General features: G+C 46.3%; 1 protein-coding gene across 1 annotated transcript in view; it reads right to left on the bottom strand.

The window, feature by feature from the left end:
• Positions 1 to 5,387: 5,387 nt before the first annotated feature.
• The window catches only part of usp34 (ubiquitin specific peptidase 34), a 45,091-nt gene continuing 28,676 nt past the window's right edge, over positions 5,388 to 21,802 (bottom strand). The window contains exons 54-78 of the mRNA XM_035534656.1: positions 21,312 to 21,377; positions 20,959 to 21,039; positions 20,783 to 20,868; positions 17,796 to 17,964; positions 17,337 to 17,411; positions 16,946 to 17,097; positions 16,621 to 16,774; positions 16,503 to 16,547; positions 16,276 to 16,380; positions 15,630 to 15,777; positions 15,364 to 15,494; positions 14,692 to 14,865; positions 13,629 to 13,958; positions 13,364 to 13,521; positions 13,104 to 13,182; positions 12,847 to 12,973; positions 12,410 to 12,517; positions 12,218 to 12,322; positions 11,441 to 11,565; positions 11,125 to 11,248; positions 10,767 to 10,846; positions 10,145 to 10,285; positions 7,210 to 7,356; positions 6,858 to 7,005; positions 5,388 to 6,775 (exon numbers count right to left, since the gene is read on the bottom strand). Coding sequence (XP_035390549.1) covers positions 6,051 to 6,775; positions 6,858 to 7,005; positions 7,210 to 7,356; positions 10,145 to 10,285; positions 10,767 to 10,846; positions 11,125 to 11,248; positions 11,441 to 11,565; positions 12,218 to 12,322; positions 12,410 to 12,517; positions 12,847 to 12,973; positions 13,104 to 13,182; positions 13,364 to 13,521; positions 13,629 to 13,958; positions 14,692 to 14,865; positions 15,364 to 15,494; positions 15,630 to 15,777; positions 16,276 to 16,380; positions 16,503 to 16,547; positions 16,621 to 16,774; positions 16,946 to 17,097; positions 17,337 to 17,411; positions 17,796 to 17,964; positions 20,783 to 20,868; positions 20,959 to 21,039; positions 21,312 to 21,377 — 3,783 coding nt within the window. The 3' untranslated portion in view covers positions 5,388 to 6,050. The remainder of the gene's footprint in view (positions 6,776 to 6,857; positions 7,006 to 7,209; positions 7,357 to 10,144; positions 10,286 to 10,766; positions 10,847 to 11,124; positions 11,249 to 11,440; positions 11,566 to 12,217; positions 12,323 to 12,409; positions 12,518 to 12,846; positions 12,974 to 13,103; positions 13,183 to 13,363; positions 13,522 to 13,628; positions 13,959 to 14,691; positions 14,866 to 15,363; positions 15,495 to 15,629; positions 15,778 to 16,275; positions 16,381 to 16,502; positions 16,548 to 16,620; positions 16,775 to 16,945; positions 17,098 to 17,336; positions 17,412 to 17,795; positions 17,965 to 20,782; positions 20,869 to 20,958; positions 21,040 to 21,311; positions 21,378 to 21,802) is intronic.

Genomic DNA, 21,802 nt, shown 5'->3' with positions numbered 1-21,802 from the left:
TCCGAGTATCTCCACGTAACAGGTTAAGGTTGCTCTCTGTTACGCTGAGTCACTTGTTTGTTAGGCTCACCTCTCCAGTGATGTGCTCCACCTTCCTGGGCCTTTACACTAGCATGAAGTCACCTGGGCACAGATTCTACAAGATGCTGGCTGCATAAGGCAGGAATGTGGTACCTTCCTGCAGAGGTGGATGGTTTTGCTCTGATGTGATTTGCCCGGCTGTGGACTGTGTGCGCTTGCATGATTCTCACCATTCTGCTCTGAGCCCACTGACCTACATGGGGACCACAGGGCCCCCACTCAGTAGTAGTGACTTCAGTTTTGTGTTTAAGTTTAAAAAATTAGAAATGGGGTCGTGCCCTAGAAGGTGGTCAAAAAACTAAAATCTAACAAATGAATACACAAAAACGTAAGAGAAAAGAATACAAAATAGATCTATGACTATTTTAAATGGGAATTTTTTTCAATCAACATAATACCATTAAGTAATTAAGTGCTATTAAATGGATTAGTCAATTAAACTAAATGTAATTCATTAATTAGGTGTAAAAGATGTAAGTAATCACTAAAATAGCTGCACAAATACAAATGTTTTCTATTTCCAGGTTTTCTTCAGGTTCTGATCTGGTGGATCTAAATTCCGAGACAGGAGAAATTACTTGGAGCCGGAACCTTAGTGACCTGAAGGGTGACCGGGATATAGACCTGATCGCCATAGCAGAGGATCATGGGACGCCACCTCAAAATGACACAGGTCTAAAGAGACTACAACATACATACAGTTACATGTAGTTCTAATCTCAAAATCTCACAAAAATGTTACAAGGCAAAAGGTTAATACTAAAACAGTAAACATTTTGATACATTTAGGTCATACAGGCTTTAAGCATTATAGATACTCAGGGAGTGCGGCTCTCTCACAATCTCATTCTTCAATTTTGTAGCTGAAGTCACAATCGAGATAAGAGCTGTTTCCCTGTCGGACAGTTTGACCTTTGAGAACTCCACCTACTACTTTGGGATAAAAGAGAATGAACCAATGGAAACAGAAGTGGGTGAAGTAAAAGCGTTGACAGGAAGTCAGCTAGACAAGGTCACTTACAAACTGACGTCGCACACAGATCTTTTCTCCATCCACAAAACTGGGATTATTAAAACTCTGAAGATGCTGGATAGAGAGGAACAGGAATGGTTCATCATCAAAGTGGAAGCTACCGACAGCAGAGCCCCTCACAATGTTACCATGGCAACGGTATTAGCCTAATTCTCTCTCTCTCTCTCATATATATATATATATATATATATATATATATATATATATATATATATATATATATATAAAAAACATTTGCTTGGTGTCCAAATACAGCATTCTTTATGATATGAGGCATTCTGATTAACAAAATCTGGAAGGAAACATTTATGGCAACTCACCTGCGTCTCATCCCTCCACAGGTTGTCATTCAGGTAGAGAACGTGAACGAAGCTCCTGTCTTCGAGGGAGAAAAATACAAGGCAGCAGTCTTCAGTGTGGCGCCGTTCAGATTTCCAGTAGTGACGGTGAAGGTGGGTTATGCAGTACAACAATTTATGGTTCCAGTTCAAGTTGTAACGTCAGTATAAGGTATTTTCAAATAACCGGTGACCCCATGCCAGGCCACTGTTCTTAGTAAGTGTCAGTGACACGGCAGCCCCATTTACGTTTCTTACGAGCGTTTACTTTGGTGGGCAAATGATTTCTGTGTTTTCACAGGCATCGGACCCTGACGTCGGGAACAGCCTGGACGTCCACTACTCCATGCTGGAGTCCAGTTCCCTCCTGGGCGTGGAGGGCTCCTCTGGTCAGGTCTATGTGCTGGATTTGACAGGCATGGGTGGTAAGGTGCTAACTGCCCAGGTCAAAGCCACAGACGCGGACGGCCTCTTCAGCACTGCCGATATAGAGGTAAGCCTCCACTCACATCTCCCCGAGTGTTTCTTATGATTGTAACAATTGTCCAGCTTGACCCCTTTGTCATATTAAAGTTTTATTCTTTAAATTTTTTTTTTCCTTAATTATGAACCATTAAGACCTATTAAATCCTTCAAACACGGTTTTATAGGAGAGGTTGACGGTACCTGTGTGTGGCTCTCTTAGGTGGAGGTAAAAGACAGCACCAGTGACGATATTGTGGTGATAACACTCAACCAGCCTGTATATATTGTAGAGAAGAAAGTTCCAGAAACTCAAAAGTGAGGCTCCACTATCATTTTTTTTTCCAATGCATATTTTCTTAAAAATCATCTTACAAAGGAGAAAAACTCTGATGAGAGAAACGGTGACCATGCCAATGATCAAAGGAGATTTTTCTGGAATATTGGAAAAAACTTACATTTTACATCACGTCATTAACCTGCTTCAATGTTATTAATACCTTTGTAATAAGACAGCGTAGAAATATGGTTCAAACAGTCCTTGAATCTGTAGAATCTGTCCTTTAAATTTTGTCTATAGTAAGAGTAAAGGGCCAACGAGAGGTCAGATATGGAGTTCAGATTATAGGTTAAGGTACCGGTCAGCTGCCTCTCAAAGTCTGAGTCACCTGTTTGTGCTCAAGCAGCTTAGTTGGAGCAATCATTTCAGTTAAAAATGTCACTATTTTCCACTGTGTTTACTAGCTTCCATATAGAAATTTTATTTAAGCCTCATCAATGACTGTTGCTAAACCAATACATCATTTATTCATAAAAGTGCATCACCCCAACCCCTTCATAATGCCATACGCAGAAGGGAGGAAGAGGTAGTCTGACGCAACGCTGCACCCATGGAATCAAAAACTCTGAAATAAATCCTACTTGATCAATCACCTCTCATTTTACCATACAACTCAATATGTGTTAAGTCTGGACTGAGTGCTTCACCCTTCACCCTCACCAGGTCTCTGCAGAAGGTGCTAGGCTGGACTGTGAACATCTTAAGGGTGAGAATCGAGAACGGACAGGACACACGGCCGCTGACGAGGTTAACGGCTGCCCAGACTTCTGTCAGCTTCATCGCTGTAGACAGAAACGGCGTGATCGTGAGCGCTAAGGAAGTCAATGAGTAAGTTCCCCCCCAAATGTAGGCTGAGGAAAATGTGAGGTATGTAAGGGGACCTCAAGGTCAAAGCCATTATCTTACAAAGAGTTATGCACCAATTTATAGTTTGGAGGTCAGTATGTTCAGAAACGTTTCAACTCCTCCAGGAAGCTGCAGAGTGAAAGGGAAAGTGTGAAGACAGAGCTGGAGAAGGTGTTTGGCCCTGGCCTGGAACTGCAGGAGCAGGGATCCAGACTGTGGGAAGACAGTAGTGAAACAGCCGTTATTACGCTCTCTGTTCTGCTGGCGCTAAGCATCGTGGGCCTTGTAGTCCTGGTGGTGGTGTCGGTGATCAAGTAGGTGCTTAAATGATGTGACCACTGGATAATTTGGAAGCACTGGTTTTCTTGAGCTGCATACAGGCTTCGATACAGAACGTAGTGGATCTGGCCTTTGCATGACAGATATAGATATATATATATATATATATATATATATATATATATATATATATATATATATATATATATATATATATATATATATATATAAAATTTTATTTTCTTTTTTGCTGACTTAAGGTTCAAAAAAATGAAGGACCTTGGGGATTCAGATGAAGAAAGCTTTAACATAGGAAAATTAAAGCTGTAAGTATTGCTGTTTCCTGTGCATTTCAAGTAAAAACAAAAACCCTACAAAAACAGTGTGATCCTTGAGCATTTGGCTTATGTGAAGGTGCCTTCTTGAGCGTTTTTCTTCTCTCCACAGCCACGCTGATGGCACCAGCTTTACTGCTACACTGGAGGTAGAGGGAACACTGCTGGTTGCTAACAATGCTGGAAACACAATGCTCAGAACCGCACGTTTTTAAACACTACAAAGCAACTCAACTACGTTTTAAGTCTGCCTTGTTGCTTTTATCTTTCATGCGGCGCCTACAGCTTTTTAATCCACTCACGTGTTTCCCCACAGGAGCAGGGAAGTTACCACAGCAGCAGAAAAACTTCAGACACATCAGAGAAGTGAACGACAGCAGACAGAGCACTGGACAATGATAAACTGGCCTCCACCTTCTGAGGAAGAAAAAGACAGCTACCATAAAAGCACTAAAAAAAAGCAGCTTCCATACGAACAAAACACTGGGCAGATTTCTAGTTTACGACCAGCGTTCATGATTTTTAAGCCCAGATGCATATTATTTTTAATTTAGAGATACAAAGTATTAAATATAACACAGCAAAGAGTCATCACTCGCATCATCCTTGGTCCTGAAGAAGCTGGTCACGTGTTGTACACCGCTGAGTCATCGCTGAGCATAAAACCAAATCACAGAGACATCGCTGAGCGCAAAACCCAACAGTCAACTATTCCTCAACAACAACAAGCTCTGTAGGGTTCAGTGAGACTTCCTTTTGCTTGGGAAGACAGGAACACAATAATTCCTTGACTGTGACACACTGTGGAGTTGAACAAGTTAGAAAAATAAAAAAATTAAGAAATCACTGCTCTAATTTAATTTTAAAAATTCAGTAACAGCTTTATAAATCTGTAGCTCTAGGTTAAAAAAAAAAAACCTAACATTGTTTTCATGCACTTAAAAAAACAACAAACAAACATCGTGCCTTTACATGGATATTACTGTTTGTCACTTGATACTAAACAACAGATATGCAATGGCACATAATTAAATTAACATATTTAAATATATTTACAAACTTTGCATTTGTATTGCACTTTTATATGATGGGTAGTGTACAAGTTCAAACATTTAATTTGCTTGGCTGGTTTATGGGATTGTGCAATAAATGTGTGGGCTTGTTAGCAAGAAGTAATTTCTGAGTATTACAAAGAACTCTCAGTCTGTCATGTGACTTGGTTCATAATTAAATCATATTAAAATTTTATTAAGTTATCCTATATTAAAACAAATCAAGAGGAAAAATGGAAAAAAACAAACAAGAAAACAGAAAAAGCAAGAATGACATTAGATTATGGAATGTATCTCAGTAAATAAAATATAGCTCCAACAGTTACATCAGGTGTGCTTTATTCAAGCAACACATACTCTGTGTCTGATAAAGCACCATTAGGTCTATATACATACAGCATATGTACATACACAGTAGACATATACAGTATATATGAAACCTTACCATATATACTGTATACATATATCTTACATGTGTGTGTGCGCGCATTTATTTTATATATATATATATATATATATATATATATATATATATATATATATATATATATATATATATCTCACATCACACACTCAATCTTCTCATTTACAAGGTATATATATATATATATATATATATATATATATATATATATATATATATATATAAAACACACACTTTTAATCATCTCATTTACAATGCCAGGCAACAACTATAAAATTCTTTACAGAATCAAGTTTGTCGTGGTTCTTTTCTTTCTGTTTAAATGTACAAGTAAACGTAGCTTCAATATTAACCACAGGGGAAATAAAACCTAAAACACCCCTAAATCAGCAAGGCAATGTCCTGCCTCACTCTGATGAGTACAAAACTGGCACAGAAGACAACACAAAGATTAAAAACGCAAATTAAATTAAGAACAGAAGGGACCTAATCTCTGTAAACCATTCCCCTGTGTCAGTACAGCAACCTCGAAATAAACACAAAACAAACAACAGAAAAAGGAAAATAAATACCTTTTGCCCTTTGAGAAATGTGCTACAGCTGCTATTCTTTCCTTTAATTTGTCATGATTAATTTTTCCCCCCTTCATCTGGGAGTGGAGCAGCTGTTGACTGTGGATGTAACTGTGGTAACCACCACTGGTGGTCAGGCTTCATAGGTCCTGACCATTTCTCCACAAGCAGGCGTGTATTCTAACCAACAGGTGAACAGAGAGCAGGGAACAGACGGACACTTTAAAAGGTGCGACAAAAAAACAAACAAACTGAAAATGAAGAGGGTGGAGAAGAAAGGAAGTTACGTCATGAAGCAGAGGGGCGCAACCCTCCTTTCCCACCAGTGGAGAGTTTGGTAACCACGGCGATGGCAGCCTCTGCGGTGCGGTACAGCATGTCCAGGATGTCCGTCTGTTGTGGCCCAGAATTCAGCAGCCCCTGTGCAGGGGTGTGGCCACACACCCCTGACTCCGCTTCCTGCAGCGTGCAGCTCCGCCCCTCCCCTGCATCCTGAAGGCTGGAGAGCAGGAGAATAGCCTCGTCAGCTGCAGCCTTGGGGGCGCTCTCCCTCTCATGCTCCTCTTTCTCCCTCGAGTCCTTCCTCTCTCCTTCTCCGTCACGCTCTTCCCGCTCTCCGTCCGCTGTCGGGCCCGAGCCTGTCGGCAGCGCTGCGTCGTCTGCCCGCCCGAACACCTCAGGCAGGGAAGATGAGGACGACGAGGACGAGGACGAGGACGAGGATGAGGTTGCCTCCATTTTCTCCTCCTTAGGCGAGGCACTATCGGGCGAGGGCGGGTCTTGTTCCGTCCCGGGGTCAATGAGGGAGGAGTCTCGGGTTTCTGTGTCCGATGTGCTGTTGGGTGTTAATGCCTCGGCTGGCTCCGCCTTTGGCTCTGCGCAGGGCACCAGCGAGGACGAGGCAGAGTGGGGGCAGACTCCGCCCACCAGGGAGCTGGTGCTGCCCTCCCCTGGCCGATCGTCGTCACTGCTCACACGGCGCCGCTTCACGGGGGTGGCACCCTCCTCTTCAGCTGAGGCAGAAAAGCAGAGGCCATGGGAAAGTCTTCTAGCTAACCTGAGTGTGTGTGTGTGTGTGTGTGTGTGTGTGTGTACCTTTAACTTTAGTCTCCAGTGTGTGCGTGGAGCGGTGTTGTAGGCAGATCCTGCATTTGGTCAGTAACTCCTGCAGGGCAGGTCCAAGGGCAGGGTCCAACTGCTGAGGGGTGTGTATTGATAACATCAGCACCAGGGCTCGCAAATCCTGTGTATACACACACACACACACACACACGTTATATCAATAACCTAAAAACACTTATTTCCCCAGAGCATGTTCAGTTACAAACTCCATTTACTTTGGCAAAATTGTACCCCATACGGTCATGTCAATAAAGCTACCTTGACATGAAAACTGAATGAGTGAGTATGTGAGAGCGAGAGAGATCCTGAGCTGTGTGGGACTGACTGCATTGAGCAGGCTGCTGGTCTTGCTGAGCTCTGCGCTCTGATTGGCTGGCTCAGGCTGGAGGGAGTGGTACTCATTCAGCAGGTTGGTGATCAGCACACTGATGAGATTGGAACAACTCGGTCCGGACAAGACCTGTGGCTGGACCTACACGCACGCACACACCCAGAGACAAACACACACACACACACACAGAGAGAGAGAGAGAGAGAGAGAGAGAGAGGCAAAAGTACACACGCACACACAGTGAGATACAAACACAGGCTTGTTTAGGAACAACAATGGAGTAACAAAACCAAATCCAAAACTGGTTAGTTAGTGTGTGTGTGTGTGTGTGTGTGTGTGTGTGTGTGTGTGTGTGTGAGTGAGAGTGACCATGAGAGAGCCCATGGCCCAATACACTATAATTACACACTTCACCCAGTAAGCGCTACATAATTAGACAGAATTATAGTTGGACCCAAAGTAGCAAAGAATGTACCTAATTACCATCTTCCCCTCTCAATAAAGAGAATGTCACTAACAACCTTAAACCTACTTCACTATTCCATAGGCAATTTAAAGCCGGTTTGATCAGAATTGTAAAAGAGAAAGACAAAAGATTCTTAGTAAACTACCAAACCAGAGACACCCAAACGATCCAGCTGTACGCTCTGCCCATTATGAAGAGAAAAAGGGAAAACGATGCATCCAAAATCTACGGAAAATGACTGAGGAGCCAATCCGTTGCAACAAATCCGGAATAATCAGAACTTATTAAACAAAGAGCAAATGCAAAGATTTGGTCATACAAAATGGATAAATACTGGAGCATCATTTTAATAACTAACATGGTGAAAGAAAAAAAGAACCCAAACCCAACCTAAACATGGCACATGATGACTGAAATGGAAAATCAAACTAACAACTACCAAAAACCCATTAGATTACTCAAGTACAGAGAATTAACTGACTGATAAAACTATTCAAAAGCTCAACCCCCCAAAATAAAGAAGCTGTCCAGCCTGGTACTGAGCAGGGGCACTTCCCAGACACCTGGACACAAGGTCTCATCACACCCATATTCAAGAGTGGAGACAAACTAAGTCTAATAATTACAGAGGATTCAACTTGGAAAAGTTATTCTGCAGCATTATGGCATAAATTACAAAACTGAACACAGTCTTACACTCCAGACAGATTCTTATTAAAAACCGCCGAACATCAAGAGTACATTTCCACCCTCCGTACTCCAATCAAATAATATGTACCAAAATAAATCGAAACTAAACTGTCTGATAGTTCATAGATTTCCAAAAGATCTCTGACTCGATTTGGCATGAAGGTCCATTCTCAAGACTTACTGAATATGGAATATAATGTGGAGGAAAACCACTATATTATAAAAACAAGCTAGTCAACCAAAGCCATTAAGACTGCCACTGCCTGCTTCCACCCACCCTCTTCAACATCTGCATCAACCAATCAGCTGTCACTCCACCAGACTCTTCGACCTCTAACAACCAATACGCTGTGCCACTCCATCAGTCGCCACCCTCGTCAACATCTGCATCAACCAATCAGCTGTCACTCCACCAGACTCTTCGACCTCTGTAACAACCAATACGCTGTGCCACTCGATCAGTCGCCACCCTCGTCAACATCTGCATCAAGCAATCAGCTGTGCCACTCGCCACCCTCTTCAACACCTGTAACCAGGTTTCACAATCACAGTCCTGCAGACTAAATATTACACATCTCAGGCTGAAAATCAGTTCACCGGATAATTTTAAAATGGTCTCGACCAAGCTGAAAGGTGAAAGCTGAAAGGGTTTTCTACGCTATTAAAAGAGCCGTTCAATTTAAATGGCTCAGAACTTTCCAATAAATTACAGAACCCACTGCATGACAAGTATGAAGTCCGCTAACCAGACCTAAATTCGAAAGATAGGACAAAGGCCCCACTGAATCCCTGCATACAGAATTCTGCAAGAGTATCCTGGGAGTCCAGAACAGCTCACCAAACACCAACACCCTCCGTCACTCCACACTGAACAAAGAGCCATCAGATTCAGTAAGCCCAACTCCCTGTTTCAGAGCCAGCGAAACAAGTCCCATCATTCAGCTGGTCCTGAAGCTCCACACACACTCACACACCAACCACCCTGGACGACCACAACCTTTCTCTGAGAATTCGACCCACACTAATGAACACACGAAGTATACAACCCAAAACACCGGATTGAAACAACCAACATCCAGGGTACGCATCAGTGCTGCGCATCCCTCCATAGAGAACACGCAGCTTTACGTTACCCGAGTACACAGATTATCTGGAGTACGGCAACTAATAACCAGCAGGTACATGCTAAGTAACCACAGCCTGGCAGTAGAGGTGGGCAGACGCGGACACTCCTCGCTGCCCAATTCCACAGCGTCTCTGTGCCCACTGTAGTCCAGCTGCAGTGGAGACAGGGCTAAAATTCCTGTAGACAATACACACAATGGACAAGGCACATTCTAGTCCAGACTCCTCATACAGAATTTAAAACACAAGGCGAGAAGTGTGGACCTGCAACATTCGCTTGTCACAGACAGAGGGCAGCGCCGAGTCAGTGGTGTGCGACATTACACTAGTTCATACATAGTGTGTGTGAGTATATGAATGAGTACATGTATTTATACACACACACACACACACACACACACACACACACACACACACACACACACACACACACACACACGGTATGTACTGTATTTTTACTGCCGTTTACTGCCCTGTTCATCATCTGCGTTTATACATTCCTGTTTGTGTACATGTTACTACAGTAATACATGTGTACATGTTACTATGGTAATACAGTATGATTTCGCTCATTTAAACTGAAAGTGAACTGAATCGAGAGAGAGAGAGAGAGAGAGAGAGAGAGAGTGTGTGAGTGAGTGTGCTTGCCTTGTGTAAGAAGCAGGTGAGAAAGGAGTAAGCGATATTATTATTGAGAAAAGTCCTTTCATCCATCAGAATGCACTTGATGTACTCTCCAAAGGCAGGGTCCTCACTCAGGAGATTCACACAAGTCTTAGCCAATGTGGACTAGGGAGCGAGAGGGGAGTGAGGGAGAGAGAGAGAGAGAGAGAGGGAGGGAGGAAGAGAGGGGGAGAGAGAGAGAGAGAGAGAAAGAAAAAGAAGGGGAGAGAGAGAGGAAGAGAAGGGGAGAGAGAGAGAGGGAGACAAAAACAAAGTGCACCACATATTGGAGAGAATCCACAAACGCACAACACAAACTTCAATGCTATTGGTCCCTAAATCGTGACTAAGGGAAGCGTTAACTAGGTCCAGACTCAGTGACAGAACCGGGCTAAACGCCCACTGCCACCTGGGAGAGGTGGAGACACAGATGCACTTAACCTAACCGAGTGTCCCAAATAGGGGCCAATTAGAAACCCATTCTAGGAGAACATCAGGTTTTCTAGACTTTAGTAATTAAGAGGTCCTTTGTTTCACTAAAAGAGTGAGACCGAGAGACAGAGCAGGAGACAGAGTGAGAGTGAGTGAGCAGTATAGTGTCTCTTACCTGAGACTGGCTAAGCTCAGTCCACAGTTTGGGGAACAGGGCTAGATGCAGTGGCAAACCTTCATACGCCATTAAGACACCTGAACACAAGTAAAGCATACACACAACACACCTGAACACAGGTACACCAGGCACACACCTGAACACAGGTACACTATACACACCATCACCAGTTTCTCCAGCATGAGCTGCATACACACACAGGTACACAGCTGTATACAGCGCACACACACATGCCTGTACACAGCTCCTCAATTAGACCAACCAACTTTTGCACTGTGCACACTCACAAACCTGTGCAGAGGTACACACACACACTAGGGGCAGTAGGGACACTAGGGGCAGTAGAAAGCCGTACTGAGTTTGACGAGAGTCTCTGTGAACTTCTCACAGTTGATGGCCACTCTACACAGCAGGTGGATGAACTGGTGGTAGGACAGGAAGTAGTCCATCAACATCCTGTCGTAGACCTCATCTTTACCCTAGAGGGCGAGACGGGAAGAGACATCAACTAATGGACATAGTGAGAGAAAGAGAGAATGTTTTTGAAAAATTTACAGCCATGTTTAAAACATTTAAAAACTGTGGGCAGTAGCAGCTCAGTTTACTTGATACTTCATACAAATCTTTACTGCATAACACACACACACACACACACACACACACATTCCTACCTTGCTGGTTTCCACCATGGAGGGCAGGAGGCACATGTTGAGTTCAGGTCTGGGTGGTCGAATGTTGTTCTTTCCCCCCATTAGTTTGATGTTCTCTCTGCAGGGCAGATACGGTCCGAACGACACTGCAGCACGCACGCACACACACACACACACACACACATGGCCAGAGAGACTGAGTAATACACAGGGCAGCACACACACAGAGAGACTAAGTAATACACAGGGCAGCACACACACACACACACACACACACGGCCAGAGAGACTGAGTAATAACACAGGGCAGCACACACACAGAGAGACTGAGTAATACACAGGGCAGCACACACACACACACACACACACACACACACGGCCAGAGAGACTCAGTGATACACAGGGCAGCACACACACACACACACGCGGCCAGAGAGACTCAGTGATACACAGGGCAGCGCATACACACACACACACACACGCGGCCAGAGAGACTCAGTGATACACAGTGCAGCACATACACACACACACACACACACACACACACACACACACACACACACGGCCAGAGAGACTCAGTAATCTCCCATTACTGCCACAAAATGTATCTATACAGTTACATTTGAATTAATTAACAAATTAACGTGAAGGCAGTTTGATTGGTACTTTGACAAAATTAATGAGCTATTGATTAAATACTGCAGTAATATTGCCTGGAGAACACGCATACAGCAACATTGGAACAGTAGAATTGTCATTATGTTAACAGTGTGTGTGTGTGCGCGCGCTTGTAACTTACTTGGGATGTTGCTATGGTGATAGGTGCAGTGGTTGTGCTGCAGGAAGGGCACGAGCGTGTGCAGGAAGTCGTGTGGGCTCAGTAGCACAAGCTCCTTCAGCACGTCTGAGGAAGAGCAATGAACATGAGCCAGTGGAGTGTGTGTGTGTCTGTCTGTCTGTGTGTGTGTGTGTGTGTGTGTGTGTGTGTTACCCAGGCAAGCACTGCGTAGCTCAGGAGGACTGTACGAGTTGAGCAGAGTCAGCAGTTTGTGTGCAAAATCAATCCTCTCCTGCCACTGAATCAGAGCCTGCTTCACATCTACAGAGAGAGACGGCACAAATGAAAGAGGACAAGGGACAGAGAACGGTAGGAGAAACAAAAAATGAGAAAACGTAATCATTAATAATTAGTCATTTATTAATAAAACTAAAACTTAATGTTCCGTGAGAAATTCACATAAAACAGCAACACCACCATTACTTAGTACTTTGTGTGTATTAGCCATGGCAGGGTGCATTATGGGTAATATAGTATCTGTTCTTCAGGAGGGGTGCATAACTAGAAAAACAAATTGCAAAGAGTAATTTGTAACGTAGCACTGAACTGTACGCATGTGTGTGCATAGTGCATTGTGGGTAATGTAGTACCTTTGCGCTGCAGGTATGGTCTGGTGGCCTTTAACACTGAGAGAAAAATGGACAGGAGCTCCACTAGATCACCAGTCACATGACAGGCCGTGGCCTCATGGTACATCATATGCAGAGTGTTAAATGACTGAAGGGGGGAGAGAGAGAGAAATGGTCTGTTATGCAAGGGTGGAGTGTTGCCTGTGGCAACAGCCTTTGGAGTTGATGATTATGTAAGAAAATGAAGGAACCCTCTATAATAATAATAATAATACCACCTCAGTCATGAGGATGAGCCCTCTGTTAAAGACCACCAACAACCTGTCCTCATCACTCTCCAACAACACACGGAAGGCACTGAAACACAAAAGCAGGCAGAGAGAGAGAGAGAGATTTTAAACGGCAATTCTGACACTTGGGCAGGGATTTGGCATTACTTTGTCATGCCAATAAAGCAACACCTTTGAATGTTAAATCTTGGGTGAAAGAGAGCTTAGACTGGCGTATATGTGAGAGAAAGAGAGGAGTGTGTGTGTACCTGATGAGCGTGGTCCAGCACGAGCGGCCGTCCAGGCAGCGGAGGTAACAGTTGATGGTGGTCTTCTTAAACTGCTTAATATCCTCCAGATCTTCCTCCCTCATGTCTGGCCTCTGAGCCACAAACAGCTGCATCAGGCTGAACAGTTCCTCTACCGCCTGGAGAGAGAGAGAGAGAGAGTGAAAGAGGAAGATTCATATCCACGTGTATTTAGATCCCCTGGGTACTGGCTGCCATGGGGATGTGTGGATGTGCACGTGCGCACCCCAGGATACTGGCTGGCGTGGGGCGTGAGGTTCTTGAAGGCCCACTGGATGTTCTGGTGAGAGGCCAACTGGCGGGTGAAGGCGGCTGACTGCTCACAGCACACGCGCAGGATGCCGTAGTAGGCGGGCAGCATGCTGCGATTGAACAGCACCACCTCCTGGTCGTCGTGGTCCGCCAGGATGTAGTTGAAAGCGATGTTTTTGGTCACCACGGGGTTCTGCACAACGAGGCGCACGTTCTCCGTGCAGTCCGCACACACATTGTACCAGAAGGAGAGCAGAGCCTGCTTGTTGTGGTTGGTGGCGATCGCCGGCTCAGAGAGTTTAGGCTGGAGGTGGGGCGGGACAGCGAGGGAGAGAAACATGGGGAAGAGGGTGGTGGAGGTCAAATGCAATTGGGGACACACAAAACACAGAAAGGCAAAAGTTCCATTTCAGAGAAAATGTCCCATTCTGGCCTGGGGTTAAGCAATAGTTGGGTAACTGTTATTGACAACAGGCTTTGTACTGCAGAAAGGCATGCAGTGGCGGAAAAAAAAAAAAATTGAGTCTTTTTTGTGACCTAATGTCTTTTTAACTTACTGTACTGGCTAGGATACATATGAGAAGATGCTGCATATATAAATTTATTGCATATATATATATATATATATATTATGTAAAAAAGTGTGTGTGTATGTATATATATATATACATACATACATACATACATACATACACACACATACATATATATACACATACATACATACATACACATTTAAAATACACGTAAACACATTATTATTATTAAAACCACAACATTTTACAAAACAACTTTTTACTCTCATCATGGTTTCCCAAGCTGGCTTGAAGTCCCTAGTAAAATTAATTTTAAAACAAACCCCCCCCCCACACACACACCATACAATAATATCTTTCTTCAAGCCCAATTATATAAAATAACCCCCCCCCCATGTAAATAAAAAGGGTGATTTCCAGCAACGCACCAGCGCTGCTTTACTGACACGCACGCACCCATCCACTCAGTCTCGCCCCTGCGTCTGCTCTTACGCGCCTCACCTGGAAGAGGTTCCACAGGTCCATGAAGTATCCGGAAAACATGAGCTTCTCCGTCTTGGAGATGAGGCAGTAGGTCATGAAGCTGAAGAACTGCACCAGTTTGGTGGTTCCGTGGACGGCCACGTCCACGTACAGCTTGGCTCGCCCCAGCAGGCCCAGCAGGAGGTTGTAGACCTGGGCGCAAGCGGAAAGCCACAGTTCACGCGCGAGTCATGGCCCGCGAGAACAACGGAAGCTAGCGGCCGCTGATTAGCACGCCGTCGCTGGGAGACATCTCGCATTTTTGCTCAGTTTTGTTGGCGTTTTTGACCGCGCGGCTGCTGTAGACGTCGACTGCGGATGAGGCTAAATACAGATTGTGCGGATGAGCTAGCTAACTAATGGGTCTCAGTTAACCCCAGAGCTTTAAATGCTGGGTTTCAACTTTAAAGGAATTTGGCTGATGTGCTAATGACAATGAAAAAGTTACAGACCAGTTTAGATAAAGCGCTACTGACCAGATGTGTTCGGACTGGACCAATCAGGTGTGTGTCTGTGGCTTTGTATGTTTGTGTGGGCGTGTGTCTGTGCCCTAACACAACAGGTGTGCTCCGAGTGTCCTACTGGAGGGAGACCAGGTCCCAAGCCATCGCAGGTCGGTGTGGTGTTCGTGCACAATGAGGAGGGACAGACCTGGTGCAGGACAACGGTGGCTTCAGGACTCAGGGGCAGGTCCCGCGTCGGGATGTGGAGGGAGCGTGTGGAGCGGAACATCTGGCGGAACGAGTTGCTAGGGATGAGGGACACCAGCAGGTATGCCGCAGCTGGAGAGAGAGAGAGAGAGAGAGAGAGAGAGAGAGAGAGAGAGAGAGAGAGAGAGAGAGAGAGAGAGACACTGAGAGCGTTACTTTATTAAGATTGTGCACACGTGTTAGGTGTGGGCGTGCGTGCGTTCTTACAAGTGCGGACACGAGGGTAGTTGTGGGCCAGCAGGAAACGCTCCACCCAGTTCTCCATGTTCTGAAGAACCCAGCTATGAGCGAGCTTATTACGGGGAGTCTGAACGGCCAACCAGTCCAAACACTGGGACGGGTTATACTCTATCACCTAGGCGACAGAAACACGAGTTAGAGACAAAGGGAACAAAAACCCCACATCAGTGTATTACAGCAATTAATTCATGCAGATTTGACCATCTGTCCAACATCCCAGGAGTTGGAATATCTCATTAATATATTAAGCACTACTACTTCCAGGTCCAACGATGCAGTCACCCCACGCCCTCCTGGACAAACGATGCGGTCACCCCACGCCCTCCTGGACAAACGATGCGGTCACCCCACGCCCTCCTGGACAAACGATGCGGTCACCCCACGCCCTCCTGGACAAACGATGCGGTCACCCCACGCCCTCCTGGACAAACGATGCGGTCACCCCACGCCCTCCTGGACAAACGATGCGGTCACCCCACGCCCTCCTGGACAAACGATGCGGTCACCCCACGCCCTCCTGGACAAACGATGCGGTCACCCCACGCCCTCCTGGACAAACGATGCGGTCACCCACGCCCTCCTGTTTGGGCAGTCAGGTGGAGGCGGCGTTTACCTCCCAGATCCGCTGCAGTATGTACGAGGCGAAAGAGGGCATGCCAGGAGGTCCTGCTGCAAACTCCATTAACATGGTCAGGAGCTTGAAGAAAGGGTTCGCCGCCTAACACACGCATGCACACACACGCAGAGAACAACGAAAGGCATGATACACTCGGACTGTGTTTATAGTGACGTGGAAAGTCCTCGTGAAAAAAGGCTGGTGTGTTACAGCAGGTCTCCTACCTCCGGTGTGAGCTTGGCTATAGATGTGAAGAGCATGGAGACAATCTGGAGGACAAGCAGGAGACAAGCATTAACAGGCCGTTGATGCAGCATCTGTGTGTGTGTGCGCGCGACGTACATGTTCAGCGAGCCTGTTGTTGTATCTGCAGAGGCTGAAGATGAGGTTACAGGTCTGGCGGATGTTGATGCTATCCCGAATGTGCTGGAACAGGAAAGGGAATCCCTTCCCTCCGGTCAGAGCCGCCATGTCACTCTGAGACAGCGTCAAGTGTCTATTGAAACAGAAAGAGAGAGAATTAAAATCAGACAGGAAAAACAAAAACAAAAAAAATCAGGTGTCATGCGTACCTGTATGTTTTTGTGCATTCGCATGTGAGAAGGGAATGTGTTAATGTGAGATATATTGCATAATTGTATGTTTGCAGGTGTGCATGTTGCAAGACCTCTCGGAACGCGACTGCTCCACCAACAGGGCGATGAGGGCGATCATCTTCTCCAGGGCAGCGGGGCGGTACTTCTCCTCTGCCAGGGACAGGATGTCCTCCTCCTCGTCCTCCTCCTCGCCCTCTTCCTCGGACAGCACCTCCACCTGTGGCTGTGGAGGGCGGAGAGAGGGGTTAGCTCGGTCACGCCCACGTACACACAAACATACACACGTATATAGAGAGGTAGAGTTAATAGTATTTGCATATATATCCTCCTCTCCCTCACGTTTCAACTATTGTTTTAACATGGAAAACATGGACACACTACTAGAAACACAGACATAAAACCATGATGAGCAAGCAGCGGGGTTTCACACAACTGTCTCCCAGACCCGCCCAATCAACGTACGTTCTCGGGGCCCTTGGTACCCATGTAGAAGTGCACCATGATAGAGATGGCCTGCAGTGACAGCAAGAACTGGCTCTGTAAACAACAACAAATCAAGTAAACAACAAGGCAACAGAAATAACTACAAATACTTGGCTCCAACTTAGCTAGAGACGATTCAATTCAATTCAAATGATCTCTTCTTTGTTAAGGAGGAGATTCCTTAGTAAAGTCATCAAGTGTTCGGCAGGATCAAACACACTGCCTTGGGACTGGGGGAAATGCTAAACCAGTCTGTGCACAGTCTTGGTACTGGGTGAAATATTAAACCAGTACGTGTAAAGCGCTTCCGCACCCAGTCCGTCCACCTTTTCCCTGGGTCGCTGTTCTATCACACCTGTAGCAGGTACGCCGAGTTACACCTCGCGTCACGTCTGAACTAATAAAAGTGTTGGTGGGAGAGTGAGTGGGCGGAGTCACCTCCTCCTCGCCCATCTTGGCGAACTCGTGGAGGAAGGCGAAGTACTCCGTCAGGTGTTTGCTGTGAGGCTTCACGCCGTGCTCCATGATGGACAGCAGGGTTTTGACGAAGCGCGTCACACACGAGCGGCTTCCGATGTCCTCCACGGGTGCATCCATGTCGTCCGACCTTTGACGGGAGACAAGGCACAGACGGGCTTTCAGAGACGCGCCAAGAGACCGACGTGTCGGACAGCACGATTAGTGGAACACTGGTACTCCCATGCATGATTCAGACGGGACAAACTGGCTGCTTCTAGCCTTCATTCACTGGTTGTCATGGCCTGTTGGTTCCCTATTGGCTCATTGGCTGGTGTGTGCTATCGGTTGCTATGGCTGTCACTTGGGCCCCAGCTGGTTAGCATGTTAGTGGTAGCAGAATGTTTTGGTCAGAACTACACTTTTTATGGATTCCAGCAGTGCTATAGCTCTGAGACTATGAGTCCAACATTTTTCAAATGTCCTCCTGGAAGCAGAACTGGAGGGCATTTTCTTTATGCTGTTGACAAGTTTTAGACCCACCTTTTGGCTAGCAATGTCTGCTGTTGAAAATCTGAGCTGGACTAAATTAAAAATGGGTTGCTGAGAGCACTCCTACTCACCCTTTCACTGTCCTTCTTTTTTCTCTCTCTGACCCTCTCCCCCTCACACACAGAGAGACACACACACACACACACACACACACACACACACACACACACACACACACGCTAGGCTTACCCATGACAGAGAGACACACACACACACACACGCTAGGCTTACCCATGACAGAGAGACACACACACACACACGCTAGGCTTACCCATGACAGAGAGACACACACACACGCTGGGCTTACCCATGACAGAGAGACACACACACACACACGCTAGGCTTACCCATGACAGAGAGACACACACACACACACACGCTAGGCTTACCCATGACAGAGAGACACACACACACACACACGCTAGGCTTACCCATGACAGAGACACACACACACACACACGCTAGGCTTACCCATGACAGAGACACACACACACACACACACACACACACACACACACACGCTGGGCTTACCCATGACAGAGACACACACACACACACACACACACACACACACACACACACACACACACACACACACACACACACACACACACACACACACACACACACACACGCTGGGCTTACCCATGACAGAGAGACACACACACACACGCTGGGCTTACCCATGACAGAGAGACACACACACACACACACTGGGCTTACCCATGACAGAGAGACACACACACACACACACTGGGCTTACCCATGACAGAGAGACACACACACACACACGCTGGGCTTACCCATGACAGAGAGACACACACACACACACACACACACACACACACGCTGGGCTTACCCATGACAGAGAGACACACACACGCTAGGCTTACCCATGACAGAGAGACACACACACACACACACACACACGCTAGGCTTACCCATGACAGAGAGACACACACACACACGCTAGGCTTACCCATGACAGAGAGACACACACACACACACACACACACACGCTAGGCTTACCCATGACAGAGAGACACACACACACACACACGCTAGGCTTACCCATGACAGAGAGACACACACACACACACACACACACACACACACACACGCTAGGCTTACCCATGACAGAGACACACACACACGCTAGGCTTACCCATGACAGAGAGACACACACACACACACACACACTGGGCTTACCCATGACAGAGAGACACACACACACACACGCTGGGCTTACCCATGACAGAGAGACACACACACACACGCTAGGCTTACCCATAACAGAGAGACACACACACGCTAGGCTTACCCATGACAGAGAGAGACACACACACACACACACACACACACACGCTAGGCTTACCCATGACAGAGAGACAGACACACACACACGCTAGGCTTACCCATGACAGAGACACACACACACACACACACACACACACACGCTGGGCTTACCCATGACAGAGAGACACACACACACACACACGCTAGGCTTACCCATGACAGAGAGACACACACACACACACGCTAGGCTTACCCATGACAGAGAGACACACACACACGCTAGGCTTACCCATGACAGAGAGAGAGACACACACACACACACACACACGCTAGGCTTACCCATGACAGAGAGACACACACACACACACACACACGCTAGGCTTACCCATGACAGAGAGAGACACACACACACACACACGCTAGGCTTACCCATGACAGAGAGAGAGAGACACACACACACACACACGCTAGGCTTACCCATGACAGAGAGAGAGACACACACACACACACACGCTAGGCTTACCCATGACAGAGAGAGAGACACACACACACACACACACACACACACACACTAGGCTTACCCATGACAGAGAGAGAGACACACACACACACACGCTAGGCTTACCCATGACAGAGAGAGAGACACACACACACACACACACGCTAGGCTTACCCATGACAGAGAGAGAGACACACACACACACACACACGCTAGGCTTACCCATGACAGAGAGAGAGAGACACACACACACACACACGCTAGGCTTACCCATGACAGAGAGAGAGAGACACACACACACACACACGCTAGGCTTACCCATGACAGAGAGAGAGAGACACACACACACACACACGCTAGGCTTACCCATGACAGAGAGAGACACACACACACACGCTAGGCTTACCCATGACAGAGAGACACACACACACACGCTAGGCTTACCCATGACAGAGAGACACACACACACGCTAGGCTTACCCATGACAGAGAGACACACACACACACACACACACACACACACACACACGCTAGGCTTACCCATGACAGAGACACACACACACACACACGCTAGGCTTACCCATGACAGAGAGAGACACACACACACACACGCTGGGCTTACCCATCCTCCATGCCGGGCTGCAGGTACAGGTGAGCATGCACTGGCCTCAGTCTCTGGATCACATGGATACACAACCTCTGGAACATCTGGAAACCATACACAAATCAGACGTCAGCGAGTGTGTGTGTGTGTGTGTGTGTGTGTGTCTTAGCCCTCTGGATTTTCAGTGCACTCACCTGTCGTACAATCTGGTTTGGGCACTTGATCAAGATCTGCATTGGCCACCAATTATCATCTGCCATCCGATCCAGAAACCACTAGAGACAAGACCACACCAGGACAAGAAAGACGGCGTCATTTATTGTGTGCAACGCACTAAAGTAGAGCCCGACCCAGCAGGGCCAGAGCACAGTGGCCAGACCTGGGCCCCCACCACACTACAGCACCTTTGGTAAAACAAGGTGGTTTGTTTGTTTACTTCGCATGCTGCCTGGTTGGTTGTTTACCTCACTGTTTGTTACCTCACACGCACCTTGACTGTTAGTTTGTTTACCTCATTGTTTGTTTACCTCATTGTTTGTTTGTTTACCTCGCATGCTGCCTGGCTGTTGTTAAACTGTTTGGTGAGAAGCTCGATCCACTGCAGCATCGTGGGCTGTAAAAACAAGAAAAAAATATTTTAAAAGCGTAGCTCGCCACCTATTGGCCCAATATTTGATTCACATGAGCGGGTGAATTTCCGCTAACAGCTAACAGTGTAAACGCACTAGCAGGCACAGGTGATGGCGAAATCATTTGGACACAGCAGCACAGTGTTCCACTGACCAAATACTAACATCCACTATTGATGCTATCAAACCCAAATCAATACAAGCATCCCCCATTAGCTTTACACACTGTAATCAGCAGTGAAGGAATGTATAGTGTGCAGTATACAGTGTGTAGTTGCATAGTGTTTTATTCTGGCTGTTTAATGACTTGGTAGTGTAAAGTGTGCAATGTTTAGTGTATACGCTGGGTGTGCAAAATGTGTAGTGTGAAACAGTGTTATGCTGCGTGCAGCATGTATAGTGTTTAGTG

Source organism: Electrophorus electricus, chromosome 16 (assembly GCF_013358815.1).
Source record: "Electrophorus electricus isolate fEleEle1 chromosome 16, fEleEle1.pri, whole genome shotgun sequence".
Lineage (NCBI taxonomy): Eukaryota > Metazoa > Chordata > Actinopteri > Gymnotiformes > Gymnotidae > Electrophorus > Electrophorus electricus.
Note: the sequence above shows the minus strand (reverse complement) of the source record. Positions and strands in the feature narration are given on the sequence as shown.